We start from the raw sequence: 13,394 nt of genomic DNA, 5'->3' as shown, positions 1-13,394 counted from the left end.
TAGTGCATTCATAATGTCATGCAACCACACCTCTATTTGTTCCAAAATATTTCTATCACCCCAAAGAAGCAATCACTCCAGTTTCTTCCTTCCCCCAGCCCTCTCCCCACCTGGCCACCACTAATCTGCTTTCTATCTCTGCAGACTACCTATCTGGATATTTCATATAAATGGAGTTATGCAGTATGGTCTTTTGTGTCTGGCTTTTCTCGCTTAGCATAATGTATTCATGTTCATACATGTTGCAGCAGGTATCAGTACTTCCTTCCTTTTTATGGCTGAATAATTGTCCGTTGTTCGAATGTACCACATTTTGCTTATCTATTCATGCATCAGTGGACATCTGGGGTTGTTTCCCCCTTTTGGGTACTGTGAATAGTGCTGCTATGAACATTCATGTACAAGTTTTTGCTTGAACACCTGTTTTCAATTCTTTAGGTGTATACCTAGGAGTAGAATCACTGGGTCATATAGTAATTTTATGTTTAACTTATTGAGGACCCACCAAAATGTTTTCTGCATACTCCATTTTTGCTAGCAGCAGTCACAAAAACAAAGGTCCAACTTCCATCACACATAGCCCTTTCTCACTTAAACCTTCAGAGTGAACCTCAAATACGATCTGAGAGCAAAGTCTCATCTTGGTACTTCCTGCCCCATCATTTAAGGAAAATAAAAACGCACTTTAAAAAGTAGCCATAATTTTAGTGATCTGGTATTCTGTGATTACTATTGTTCATCTTAAAGACTCAAATGGCAGTCACCTTTGCCTTTACTCAACATTGTACTATGCTTCTGGCACTAATATTTTATACAGATCATTACAGTAATATTTAATTAATCTTATAAGGGATGCTGCCATGATTTTCTCTCCATTTTTTTAATTAAAGCCATAAGACTAAAAGAAAAGCCAAACTGCTCTAAGGTATTGAGGTAACTATGCAGAATTCTGAAACATGAAATGCTAAACAGTTTTACAAGACATAATTCCATTAAAGTCACCCAGTCAAGTAATGGTGAATCAAAACTTCATTTTTTTTTTTTTCGGTACACGGGCCTCTCACTGTTGTGGCCTCTCCCGTTGTGGCGCACAGGCTCCGGACGCGCAGGCTCTGCGGCCATGGCTCACGGGCCCAGCCGCTCTGCAGCACGTGGGATCTTCCCAGACCGGGGCACGAACCTGTGTCCCCTGCATCGGCAGGCGGACTCTCAACCACTGCACCACCAGGGAAGCCCCAAAACTTCATTTTAAAGGTCTGAATCTCGGAGTATTTTCTTACATATCGAATTGTTAAAGTGTAAGCAATGTCTTTCAAACAAACTAAAAAAACTAGTTTCAATGTAAACAAGGGCTCAAGAGTCTAAGCCTTGGGCCCTAAGGCTTACAAGAAAATCTGGTTGAGCCTAAATTAAACCAAGCAGCAATTTTAATGACAGTTAGATAGCACCCTATCATCTCCTTCAATTTGATATTCAACAAATAAAATGTGTTTCACTTTGTCTAATCAGAAGCCAGGCACACCTGCTCACATCTTACATTCCCTCAGGTTTTCTGTTACTTGTGGGCCTAAGCTGCCCATACAGAGTAGAACACCCTGCCTTCCCATAACTTACGTCCTAGCCTGGCATAGTGCTGGACTAGTGTGTTGCCAGACCACAGAGAGTAGTAGGGACAGCTGGTAGAATATGTGTCAGAGGAAGGAGAAATGGAAAGATAGATCAAATGGAGCCAGTACAAATGTCTTACCAGATTTTGCTACCAGCCTAACTATAGCTCAAAACCATTTACAGAGCTCTTCAATCTCACTGGAGAACAAAGCCGTTACATATGGCCATGTTGGCTGGGTACTGCCCACCTCCAGGGAGAACATTTATAGACTTATGGTATAAATTGTGTCCCCTGGAGTCGTGTGACATGGTGGCCTCGCCAGAGAAGCCAAGGGACTCCGGAGAAAAAAGAAAAAAAGAGGTCACCACAGACTATAAGAAAATCATCTACCCCAACCTGGGTCACAGCCTGTTTGCAATTGGGAGGCAGTGTGGTTTAGTGGGGAAAATGGGAGCTTCCAAATTACACAGACCTGGATTAAAATTGCAGCCCCACAAATTCGCTAATAAATGGGAACTTTGGCAAATTTTTAACTTTTCTGAGGCTCTGTTCCTTATCTGTGAAATTGGACAAGACCACCTGCTTCACAGAATTTTATGTTACCGAAGGAGCCAGGATGATCCTGTGAAAACGTTAAGTCAGATCATATCATGCCTCTGTTCAAAAGCCTCTGAGGGCTTACCATCTCTCCTGAAGTTGCACCCAAAAGCCTCATGATGGCCTACCAGGCCCGACATGATGCGGCCCCTCTTCTACTCTCTCTCTCAGACCTTGTCCCCTCTCTTTCTCTCTGCACTCACCATACTGCACTCCTTGCTCTTCCTCAAACAAGGCAGGCACATCTGTTTGGGTGTCATCTTCTCCATGAGGCCTTCTCTAACCATCCTTTTCAAAAGTGTGACCCCTCCCCCTATAAGCCTGGCATTCCCTAACCCCTTCTCTGCTCTCTTTTCCTCAGTGGCATTCATCATACGCCAACCTAGTATATCATTTATTTTCTTATTCTGTATATCATCTTTATTCCCCTGCCAGAACGTAAGCTCCACAGAGGGCAGGGTTATTTGTCTGTTTTGTTCATTGCTGAATCCCCAACACATTCAATAGTCCCTGACACATAGTAAGCACTCTGTAATAAATAGTTTTCTGAATAAATGAAAAATGAGGGTTAAGTTTGCAAGGTATGAAAAGCATTTAGCTTTCTATAGTGCCTGGAACTGTATGAATGCTCAATAAACAATAGCAATTTTTATTCTCATCATCCCCAAATGAGGACAGTTTCATGTTGTATTAAACTGGACGAGTTATCTCCTTTAAGCAAGTTTATCTTGGAAAAATGTGAAATGTCTTTGATGAGTGAAATCATGGAATTTATCACAGAATGTAAATGGAAGATGGCACACTTGTTTTAAATAGTCAAATTCAGGATTTAAGTCTGAAGTGATAAAGTAATAAGCTCCAGGTGTGCCTTCCTTTATATAATGGATAGATTTGAGACACTGCACAAATGCTTAACTCTTAGAATTCAAATTAGATGCCCCCTTTCACTCTCTATTACATATAAAGATACTCTATCTTCATTTTGGTCATTTTTAATTGGCATTGGCACCTAATACCTTAGCTTTAAATTCCTCTAATATCTGTCAAGTTGTTAACGACAAGCAAGCACACTGAACTCTGAAAATAAGTTCTTCAGAAACGAAAGAATCTTTTGACAGTATAATAATTACTGCCAAATTTCTCTGCTTTGTAAATTGATTTTCTGATGTATTTTCTCAAAGAGAAGTACATCTGCATTGAAAATCATTGGGCTTGTTTTCTTATTCCAAATAAATGTAAGCAGCTTCTAGTTTTCTATTACTGCTCTAATCTTCATTTCACATCAAATACTATGGCTTTTCCTGTTTTGACATGTAGTGGAATGTACATGGTAATTTTGATTTATTTAGTTTGAAATCCAGTATGTCTTGGTGCACTCAACTTTGGGGTTGTTTAAGTGTAGCCAAACAAAATGAGATATTCTCATGCAGTTAACAGTAATTGCTGTATATTATTAGCAATATTCTTCATAGGGGTACAATTTTAGAAACCCTTAAAAACGCTCATCTATAATTCTTCTACAATTTGGTACAATATGCATTTAAGCAAGCTAAGACAACAGTGAGGTTTCTTTTGTTTTTTGTTTTTTAAATCATGTCAAGATTTTTGCAAGATTTTTGCATCCAGCAAGTGGACGCCGGGATGATGGTGCTTAACTTGCGATGTGGGCAGAGAAGAATGAATATGCATTTCATTTACAAGCAAAGTGATTCGTTTTCTACCACCTTCCTTTTCATTAACACCCATCCTGTGTTCAGGGATTATCTGTCTCCAAGCAAACCTCACTTGTTTGGCTTTTTGTTTTTAACTCTTTCTCATTGGTGGCCAGATGTGATGTTTTAGAGGCCATGCTAAGCCCTGTGACAACTGTGGGTTCTTACATGGAGGGTGACCTCATATAAGCCTACAGGTTATTTACTAGTCACATGATCGGCTGAACACAAGACCAGATCTGTGCCTTCCGGTACTTAAAATCAACTTCGTAATTTAAGACTTACTCATGTCAAAACATATCAAACAAAATAGAATCAGATTCTTAATTGTTTCTGAGCACACACTTTAAAATATAAAATTTATTGGTTTTACTCCATTGTAAAAGGAACACATTTCTAAATATAGAGAATTTGGGTAATATATAAAAGCAGGAAAAAAACCCATACACGCTCCCACCATCCAAATATAACCAAGTAATCATTCTGGTATACTTCCTCACACTCTCTTTTCTATGCATGGGTATCTACTTGTCTTTTTTTTCTTAAGAGTTGTAAACATATTCTATAGTCTGCTTTTTTCCTTTAACTAATACATTTCTTATCATCACACATTCTTCTGAAACCAAAATGCTAATCCATTCTTCTATTATTGGATATTTTGTGCGCTTTTCTCAAATTTTTATATAAATGATGTCATAATGTACATATTTACGCATAAACATTTGTTTGTATTTAAAATTATTTCTGTTACTGTCCCAGAAGTACAATTAGGTGGGCAAAAGAAAAGGACATTTTAAAGGATCTTGATACATGGTGTTAAATTGCTTTTACCCTCCCACCAGCAACAAGAAAGAGGCCACAGAAATAGATACTATCATTTTTAAAAGTGTTTCCTAACTCATCAGGTAAAAATGATGTCTCATTTTAATCAACAGTGATTTGATTACTAATAAACTTGAACATCTCTTATTTGCTTGGAAATTATATTTCTTCTACAGTGTTCTGTCAGCACATGTCCCTTACCTATGTATTCATTCATTCATTCATTCATTCATTCAACAAACACTAAATGAGTACTTAGTTCATGTCAGGCCACATCAACTGATGGAAAACAAGAGAAGAATGGACTAGATTTGACTCCCAGCCCTCCATGCCTGCACCCTACAGTTAATCACAGACCAAGAGGAAGGCCAAGTCAACAAAGTAGAAAAAGGGCTATAATAAAGATATGTCCAGCTCAGAAAAAGTACTCCTCATCCAGTCTGGCATGTATACACATCAAGGGGGAAATCTAGGAATGCTCCACAGTCGAGGTGTCAATAGAGCAGACGGACCCTGCGGATGAAGGACAATTTGCTAGTCAGAAAAGTAGGGTGGGGAGGGGAAGAAGGTTGGGAGGAATGGGAGAAAACCATATCCTCAAAGATACAAGGAGAGCAAGAGGATGGTACATCTCAGGAGCTGTACAAAGTACTAATAACAGGAGCTACGATTTATCACGTGCTTAATGTACGCCAGATGGCGATCTAACAGCTTCACATGTATGAACTCATTTAACCTCATAACAACCCTTTAAGTAGGAACTTGGACTATCCCCATTTTACAGATGAAGAACTAAGGCCCAGAGAGCTCCAGCAAATTGCCCAAGGGCACATGGCTAGTACGTGGTGGAGCCACGATTTGAACCCAGACGGTCAGGATTCTTAGGATGACTAGAACATAGGGAAATGAAGCAAGAGATAAGTCAGAGAGTTGGCAGGTGGGGCCCAATCATGAAAGGCACACATGGGGCATCTGGGTTTTCTTCCACAGGTGAAGGGAATCTCTTGAAGGATGTCAAGCAAGCGAGCACTATGAACAGAGAGTTGGACGTCAGGGCACTCAGGAAGCAATGTGAGTGTAGGCATACCAGTAAGGGCTGCTGGGGCAGAGGAAACAGGGCAAGAGGGTGAGCTGAGAGGCATCAACTAGGGTTGGATGTGCTTGGCTGAGGATGGGTCCCAGTCTCTTTCTTGTTCAGTGTCTGGGAAACGGGGCCATCATGGAAGCTAGCTTTGGACAGCAGAGGGGACGCCTTTTCTACTGAGGTGAGAAGGGAGGAATGCGAAGCTGTGGATGCAGGGGCATGGCGGAGGTTTGTATCTCGGGACCTCTATATTCTCTGTTAACCTGGAGATGAGGTTTTCTGCCATCCATGGTGGAGAATGGGCGAAGGCATAACTATGCCTTTACCCATCCTTAACTGCTTCTTCATCCCTAACTGCCCACTGATCCATCAACTATCCAGTCTGTCATCTATGCCTTCGATTTCTTGGTCCCTATTGATCCTTCCTCTTCAGCTTATAGACATGTTCATGTCTCTCCCAACTTAAAACAACAGCAAAACCTAGCCGCTGATCTTCTGGCCAGCGAAGTCATCCCAGTGGCACCCATCAGCCTGGCAGGACCAGTCTCCCACAGCAGCTTTGTGAAGCAAGGAGCCACAGTAGTGGTGTTGGGCAGTGGTCTGACCCTCCTTGGACAAAGTCACCCTCCTGGGGTTCCTGGACAACTAAGGGGGAAGGGGAAGGGAAGAGGCCTCAGGAGGAATATATTGATTATTCCTCAAGAGGAATTCCTGATAATATGGCCCATGGGAGCTCAAGGAATTAAATAGGAAAGTAAAAGAGAGATGATCATATGCCAACCTCAAGACAAAATGTGTCATAATGGCTGCAGGGGCCATCAGGGAGTTCACATTTATGGTCAAGACTTCTCCTAGGACTTTTTTTCCCCGTCTTCTGGTTCTGTTTTCAGTTTTTTATGTACTGTTGCCAGTTACCTTCTATTGCTACTTGTCTTTTGCCATAAAGACTACACTAGGTTTGCTCTTAGATTCCGCAATTTATTTTTCTAGAAAGAACCACTATGCCTTATGCTTGTCTTTGTTTCCTAATAATAGGTTTTAAAATAATAAAATGTCATCAAATTCAAAAAATATAAAAAGTTATATAATGATCTCCTCACCACCTCAAGCTCCAGTCCCACTCCCCAGAATTCTTTTTTCACTCAGCTTTATTGGCATATAAAAGACAAAATTATATATATTCAAAGTGTACAATGTGATGATTTGATATACATATACATTGTGAAATGATTATTAGATTCTGCAATTCTATTTGGAATTTTATCTTGGTTAAGTTGAAATTTCCCTAAAATATTTTAAACTTATAACTACATGATTTTCAAAGGTAAGCATGAAAAATGATTTTACTCTCAAGATCAAATATGAATAATTCAGCCCTTAGTTTCTCAACTCTCTTTATTTGGCTATTTTATCTGTGGTACAAACCATGTCATCTTCCTTTTCAATTTTTCTAACAATATTCACTTCTTGAAATAATGTTTTATCCTTGAATTTAGCTGTATAACCGTGTGTGTGTGTGCGTGCGCGCGCGTGTGTGTGTGAAACCTGTTTTAGTGTTCAATGCTGGTCCAGTCTTTCAAGATAAGATGTCCTCCTTGAGTTCTTAATTTTGATTTTCTCTTCATGTTCTGGAGTAGTTTATGAAAGTAATGGGTTACTTTGAGTAATGTATCAAAGAAACTATATTATAGTCCATTTTCTTGAAGATTTAAAAACATTTCCATTGTCTCCATGTACGAAGAACAACTTGTCCCCAATTTGCTTACTCTCAAAGCACTGATGATTTGATCCATTTTCTCCTTGCGTTACCTGAAGCCACATCTTTGTGGTTTTTAGGTCACTGGTTCTGCTGGTGGTGGTGGTGTTTTCAAGCTTTATTTTGTGTGTTTGTTTTGCTTTGATGCTCCTTATAAGATTCTTTCCTCATATATGACCTTTAAATTTTTACCAAGGTGTACCTGGTGATACCTTTTCACATATTTTGCTTGGAACGGAGTGAAATCTCTCAATTTCCAGACGTTTTTTTTTTCACTTAGAAAAGGATTTTTCTTTAAAAATTATCATTGATTATTACCGTAGTTCCACTTGTTCAGTTCCCTCTCTACCTCCATTTCTGCTCCTTCTTTCTCAACATTTTAATCTCTTTCTTGTTTTGCTGTGTTTGAGAGTGTTTCTAAAGATAGTTCTCTGGTTTACTACTGAGTTTTCTGCAGTGTCCAGTCTCCTATTAGCGCCTCCTGTTTAATTTTTATTTCAGAAAATATGTGTTTTGCACATTTTAATACAACTCTTTCCCTATTTTGGTCTGTTTGCTTCTCAAAGTGGTCTGCTCTTGCTGAGACCATCATACATCTGGTTGTGACCATTAACTAGGTTCTAAAAACAAATAAACAAAAACCAATTTTTCATACGATAAATCACTTTCGGAATCTGCATGGAACCTCCTACACTGCACGGTTTAGTTTCTCTCTGTTTGTGCAACCTTACAAAGAGGTTTATAGAGCAGTCTGGGCATTGGTGTGGGGCTGCACTTAACCAAATTCCACAGGATCTGTCACAGATGGGGCGTATGTGTATCTGTGGGGGGCGCGTTAAGGAAAGGAGGGATCCAATCATGTCCATCCTCAATAAATGTGCCCAAGTCAACATGAAAGACAGAGGGAGAGACAAGCTTTTGATTTGGAGACCAAGAAGCCAAATTTGGGGTGGGGTGTTGGTAGGGAAAAAAAGATTAAGTAGCAGAGAAAAGGCTGGGAGCCTTGTCCCAGTACCCCAACCACTGATAGAGGGACTAGAAAAGAGCCTCTCCATGCTTGGTGTCCCCAGAATTGTGCAGTCCACAGTCTGTACAACCCTTACAGTGGCCCTTCCCTAGGACCACTTAATGACATAGAAGCCCCAAGATAGACTATTTGGCTTACGCTCAATTGACAGATCGTCATTAAGGCAACTGGGTCTCCTATGCCAGGAAATAAATCAGAAGAGGAAGAAATATAAGTTCATTGATGAATACAATGATTTACTTCCTTATCAGAATCTGAAGTAGGAAAATTTATTACATTTTACTGTCATGTCCTATTTTTTTATTTGTTTTGGTCTTCTATGAAGAATTCTGAGCTTGGGAGAGGGCAGCACTGAAATGAGAATTAAATCACTTATCTGAATCAGAAGTCAAAGACACAACCTAGGCAATCGACTGGACTACACTCTGACAGTGGCTGGAACTATTAAACTTCACAATGTCAGTGAGAAATCATTTTCAGTCCAGATAATATAATGAGAACTTGTTCCTGGCTCTTTGTTCTAAACACCCTGTGCTTAAATGATGTAATGAATCCTAGCGTGTAACCACAGAACATCAGACCTAAAAACAGCAGTTTTAAAAGTAATTCAGAAATCCATATGCTGATACCTCATCTATAAAGCATAAATGGCTCTAAATCAAAAATAAAGTAAATATGCTCATCTATTAAGAGTTGTTTGACATTTCTATAAAAAATAAAGGGAAAATGAGCAGGAATGAATTAAGATAAAACAAAATAGGGAAGCTGGCTGTCAGTCACAAACCTAACTTCCCTGCCATTTCAGAAGTCATGTTCTCCACTCTGGGAAGGAGGGAGATTCTCTAGCAAGTGCTGGAGCACAGTCCCTCCTAAGCCACACAGTGGTCACTCCCAGGGTCAAGTTTGCCCAGAGCTGACTTGCAGCAACAGTGACTAGTCACGGTCACAGTGACGTCAGGCCTAAGCCTCCTGCAGGGCGAATTAACCCACATGGTGGCAGCAGGTACAACCAGAACAGGGAAGGGTCTCATACCCAGAGAAAACTCAAATTCAAAAAGATATACCCACCCCAATGTTCATAGCAGCACTACGTACAATAGCCAAGACATGGAAGCAACCTAAATGTCCACGGACAGATGAATGGGTAAAGAAGATGTGGTACATATATACAATAGAGTATTACTCAGCCATAAAAATGAATGAAATAATGCCATTTGCAGCAACATGGATGGACCTGGACATTATCAGGCCAAGTGAAGTTAAGTCAGACAGAGAAAGAAAAATATCATATGATATTGCTTATATGCGGAATCTAAAAACAGAAAACAAATGAACTTATGTACAAAATAGAAATAGACCCACAAACATAGAAAACAAACTTATGGTTACCAAAGGGGAAAGGAGGGGAGGGATAAATTAGGAGTTTGGGATTAACATATACACACTTCTATACATAAAAAAGATAATCAACAAGGACCTAATGTAATACTCCAATATAAAATAAAAATTAAAGAAAAATAAATTTCACACTGTCAGGAACATCTTCCCTGATCAGGACACCAAAAAGAGCCTAACCCTCCCCTCACTCCTGCACTCTATCCCCTGCCCTTTTTCCTTACAACGCTCAGCTTTAGCTGACCTATTATACCTTTTTTTTTTTTTTCAGTACGTGGGCCTCTCACTGTTGTGGCCTCTCCCATTGCGGAGCACAGGCTCCAGACGCACAGGCTCAGCGGCCATGACTCACGGGCCCAGCCGCTCCGCGGCATGTGGGATCTTCCCGGACCGGGGCACGAACTCATGTCCCCTGCATCGGAAGGTGGACTCTCAACCACTGTGCCACCAGGGAAGCCCCTAGCTGACCTATTATATATTTTTGTCTATTATCTACCTGTCTCCACTAGAATGTAAGCTCCACGAGGGCAGCCATTCCTGCCAGTTTAAGTCACAGCTTGTACCCTCAGTGCCTAGAACAGGTCCCGGCGCACAGAGGTGCTCCACAATGTCTGTCCAAAGCGTGACTGTGTAAAACACTTGAAGTGGTGCCTGTGACATGGCAGACGTTCATAAACGGTTGTTGAATGAATCCATCAATGAATCAATGCATGAAGGCATGAATGAGGAGGTGAACCCCATCCCATCTTGGGTCCTAGAGCTGCCCTCTCCCCCATCCCAACCCCAGAAGATCTGGGAGCCAGCCATCGGCACAACCACAGGAACTTTTATTTACAAACACAAGGCTGGGGCCGGAGGCAGGTGGGAAGGTGGACAGTGGCAAGGATGGAAGTCTCCTACTTCTGCTCCCGCCTCCAGACGATGACCATGCCGCTAGCGTCGCTGGAAGCCAGCAGGCTCTCATCGCAGTTGAAGCTGACATCCAGCACGGGCGCACTGTGGCCCTGCAGCTTGTTGACGGCGGCCTTGGCTGCCCGCTCCACATCAAAGAAATGCACGCACATGTCCTCGCTGCCCGTCACTGCCCAGATGAGAGACCATCAGGAGGTGTTGCAGGAGGCAGCGGGGTGCCCTGCATGTGAAGTCTCTGAGGTGTTGAGGGATTTATGTCCAAGGTGTAAGGTCCCGGGGCTGGGGGCTCTGGGGTGGACCATCCCCAGATGCAAGGTCACCTAGCTGTTTTGGCTCCGCGTCCGGAGTGTGAGGTCTCTGAGCTCTTTGTTGGTGGCGGGGAGGGGTCTGTGTCTTAGGCTGTGAGGTTTCTGGGCTGTCTGGGGGGGTCTGTGTTCAAAGTGTGAGGTTGCTGGGGCGTGAGAGTTCTTGAGGCCCAGGAAGTCAGGGCATTAGGATGTCGTGACAGCTGAGCCAGATCAGCACCAGCCCTGGTCCCTGCCCCTCCCTGGCCACCCAGACACCCCGACCCCATGGGACTCACCCACACAGGCCCCCTGGCGGAAGGACATGAGGGGGCAGAAAATGCTGCGTACGGGGTGCGAGCTCTGCTCAATGGGGAAGCTTCTCTTCAGCTGCAGGGTCCCCTCATTGTCCACCACCCTGAGAGGAGGAAGAGAGCGGGTCGGGGGCAGCCTCAGCCCCAGAGGGGGACGAACGGTGGGCCAGTCTTGTGCTTTGTATTAGGATTCCTTCTGCTAAGCAATGGGCTTATTTGTTGCTTTATGCTCGTGGTCTCTTATTTGGTGCTGACCTCTAGGAAGGTCAGAGCCAGCCTATGGCTGACCTCTGGTAAACGCCCATGACTTCAGAGTCTGTAAATACACTCTGTGTGTCAACTCCACCCTGGATCCACAGTTCGTTCCTATATTTATTTTTTTTCTCTCACTTTTATTATTTGTATATCCATCTTGTGTTATAGAATTGTTTGCATCTTAGTAACTCAACTTAATCCCATTTCTGAAACAAGGCAAAATAGAAATAAGTATAAAACCACATATAATAGAAGAAAAACTGAAGGGGTATATGCCCAGGAAGTTTTTTAAATCCCACCTCAACTGCGCTCCTTTCAGAAGAGAGCCATCCAGAAAGGGTAAAGTCAAGAAAGAAAATTTCAATGAGAGCAAAGGTCTCAAGGTTGTTCAGACAGCTGCTGGACCATCTGGAAGCACACACATGCCTTCTAGAACCAGAAAGTATAAGCTCCATGTGGCCAGTGGTGAGGGGACGGGAATGGAATGAATGTAACTGGGCATTTACGGGCTTGGTGTTTAACATATATTAACTTATTTTATCCCCTCAGTCATCTCCTGAATTATTCTCATTTCACAGATGAAGACCATAAGGCATTAGAGAGGCACAATGAGGAGTCAAACTTACCTAGTTTTATTCTAAATCTTAGGACTCGTGATGAAACTGCTAGACTGCCGGGTGCAAATCCCAGCTCTGCAACTTAGTATGTGATCTTGGGTAGCTTCCTTAAGCTCTCTGTGCCTCAGTTTCCTCATCTACAAAATGGGTATAAGAATAGTATGTACATTTTAGGATTGCTGTGAGGATTAAGTGAGTTAATATATAGAAAGCATTTAGTACAGCACCCGTCATGGGGTAAGTAGCATGTAAGTATTAGCTCTTTTTTTTTTTAATTGAAGTGTAGTTGATTTACAATATTATATTAGTTTCAGTTGCACAACAGAGTGATTAAATATTATTATAGATTATCCTTCATTTAAAGTTATTACAAAATAATGGGTATATTTTCCTATGCAGGACAATATATCCTTGTTGCTTATTTATTTTATACGTACTAGTTTGTGTCTTTTAATCCCATACCCTTATCTCCTCCCGCCTCCCTCTCCCCACTGGTAACCACTAGTTTCTTCTCTGTATCTGAGAGTCTGTTTCTGCTTTTTTATATACATTCCGTTGTTTTATTTTTTATATTCCACACATAAGTGACAGCATAGAGTATTTGTTTTTCTCTATCTGGCTAATTTCACTAAGCGTAATACCCTCTAGGTCCACCCACATTGTCACAAATGGGAGAATTTCATTCTTTTTATAGCTGAGTAATATTCCATTGTATATCTATACCACATCTTCTTTATCCATTTATTTATTAGTTCTAATAGTTTTTGGGTGAAGACTTTAGGATTTTCTATATGTAGTATCATGTCATATGCAAATAGTGACAGTTTTACTTTTTACCTTCCAATTTTGATGCCTTTTATCTCTCTTTCTTGTCTGATTACTGTGGTTAGTACTTCCAATACTATTTTAAATAGAAGCGGCAAGAGTGTGCATCCTTGTCTTGTTCCTGACTTTGGAGGAAAAGCTTTCAGTTTTTCACCATTGAGTATGGTGTTAGCTGTGGGTTTGTC

The 13,394-nt window shown here is 41.4% G+C and overlaps 2 protein-coding genes across 2 annotated transcripts in view; both read right to left on the bottom strand.

The window, feature by feature from the left end:
* The window catches only part of EFHC2 (EF-hand domain containing 2), a 194,578-nt gene that overhangs the window by 43,043 nt on the left and 138,141 nt on the right, over positions 1-13,394 (bottom strand). The window contains 1 exon segment of the mRNA XM_060002095.1: positions 4,931-4,936. Coding sequence (XP_059858078.1) covers positions 4,931-4,936 — 6 coding nt within the window.
* On the bottom strand, positions 10,838-12,618 carry LOC132418682 (WD repeat-containing protein 13-like). Its single transcript, XM_060002681.1, has 3 exons — positions 12,612-12,618; positions 11,498-11,689; positions 10,838-11,083 (listed from the first exon to the last, which is right to left on the bottom strand). The coding sequence occupies exons 1-3, from the start codon at positions 12,616-12,618 to the stop codon at positions 10,899-10,901; spliced, it is 384 nt and encodes a 127-aa protein (XP_059858664.1). The 3' UTR covers positions 10,838-10,898.

The sequence above is a fragment of the Delphinus delphis genome, chromosome X, assembly GCF_949987515.2.
Source record: "Delphinus delphis chromosome X, mDelDel1.2, whole genome shotgun sequence".
NCBI lineage: Eukaryota > Metazoa > Chordata > Mammalia > Artiodactyla > Delphinidae > Delphinus > Delphinus delphis.
Note: the sequence above shows the minus strand (reverse complement) of the source record. Positions and strands in the feature narration are given on the sequence as shown.

What these genes read in the sequence shown, in the direction of transcription:
- LOC132418682 (XM_060002681.1), bottom strand. An exon ending in CCGCCAGGGGGCCTGTGTGG is followed by an intron (nt 11,084 to 11,497) that starts GTGAGTCCCATG and finishes TCATCTGGGCAG; the next exon opens with TGACGGGCAGCGAGGACATG.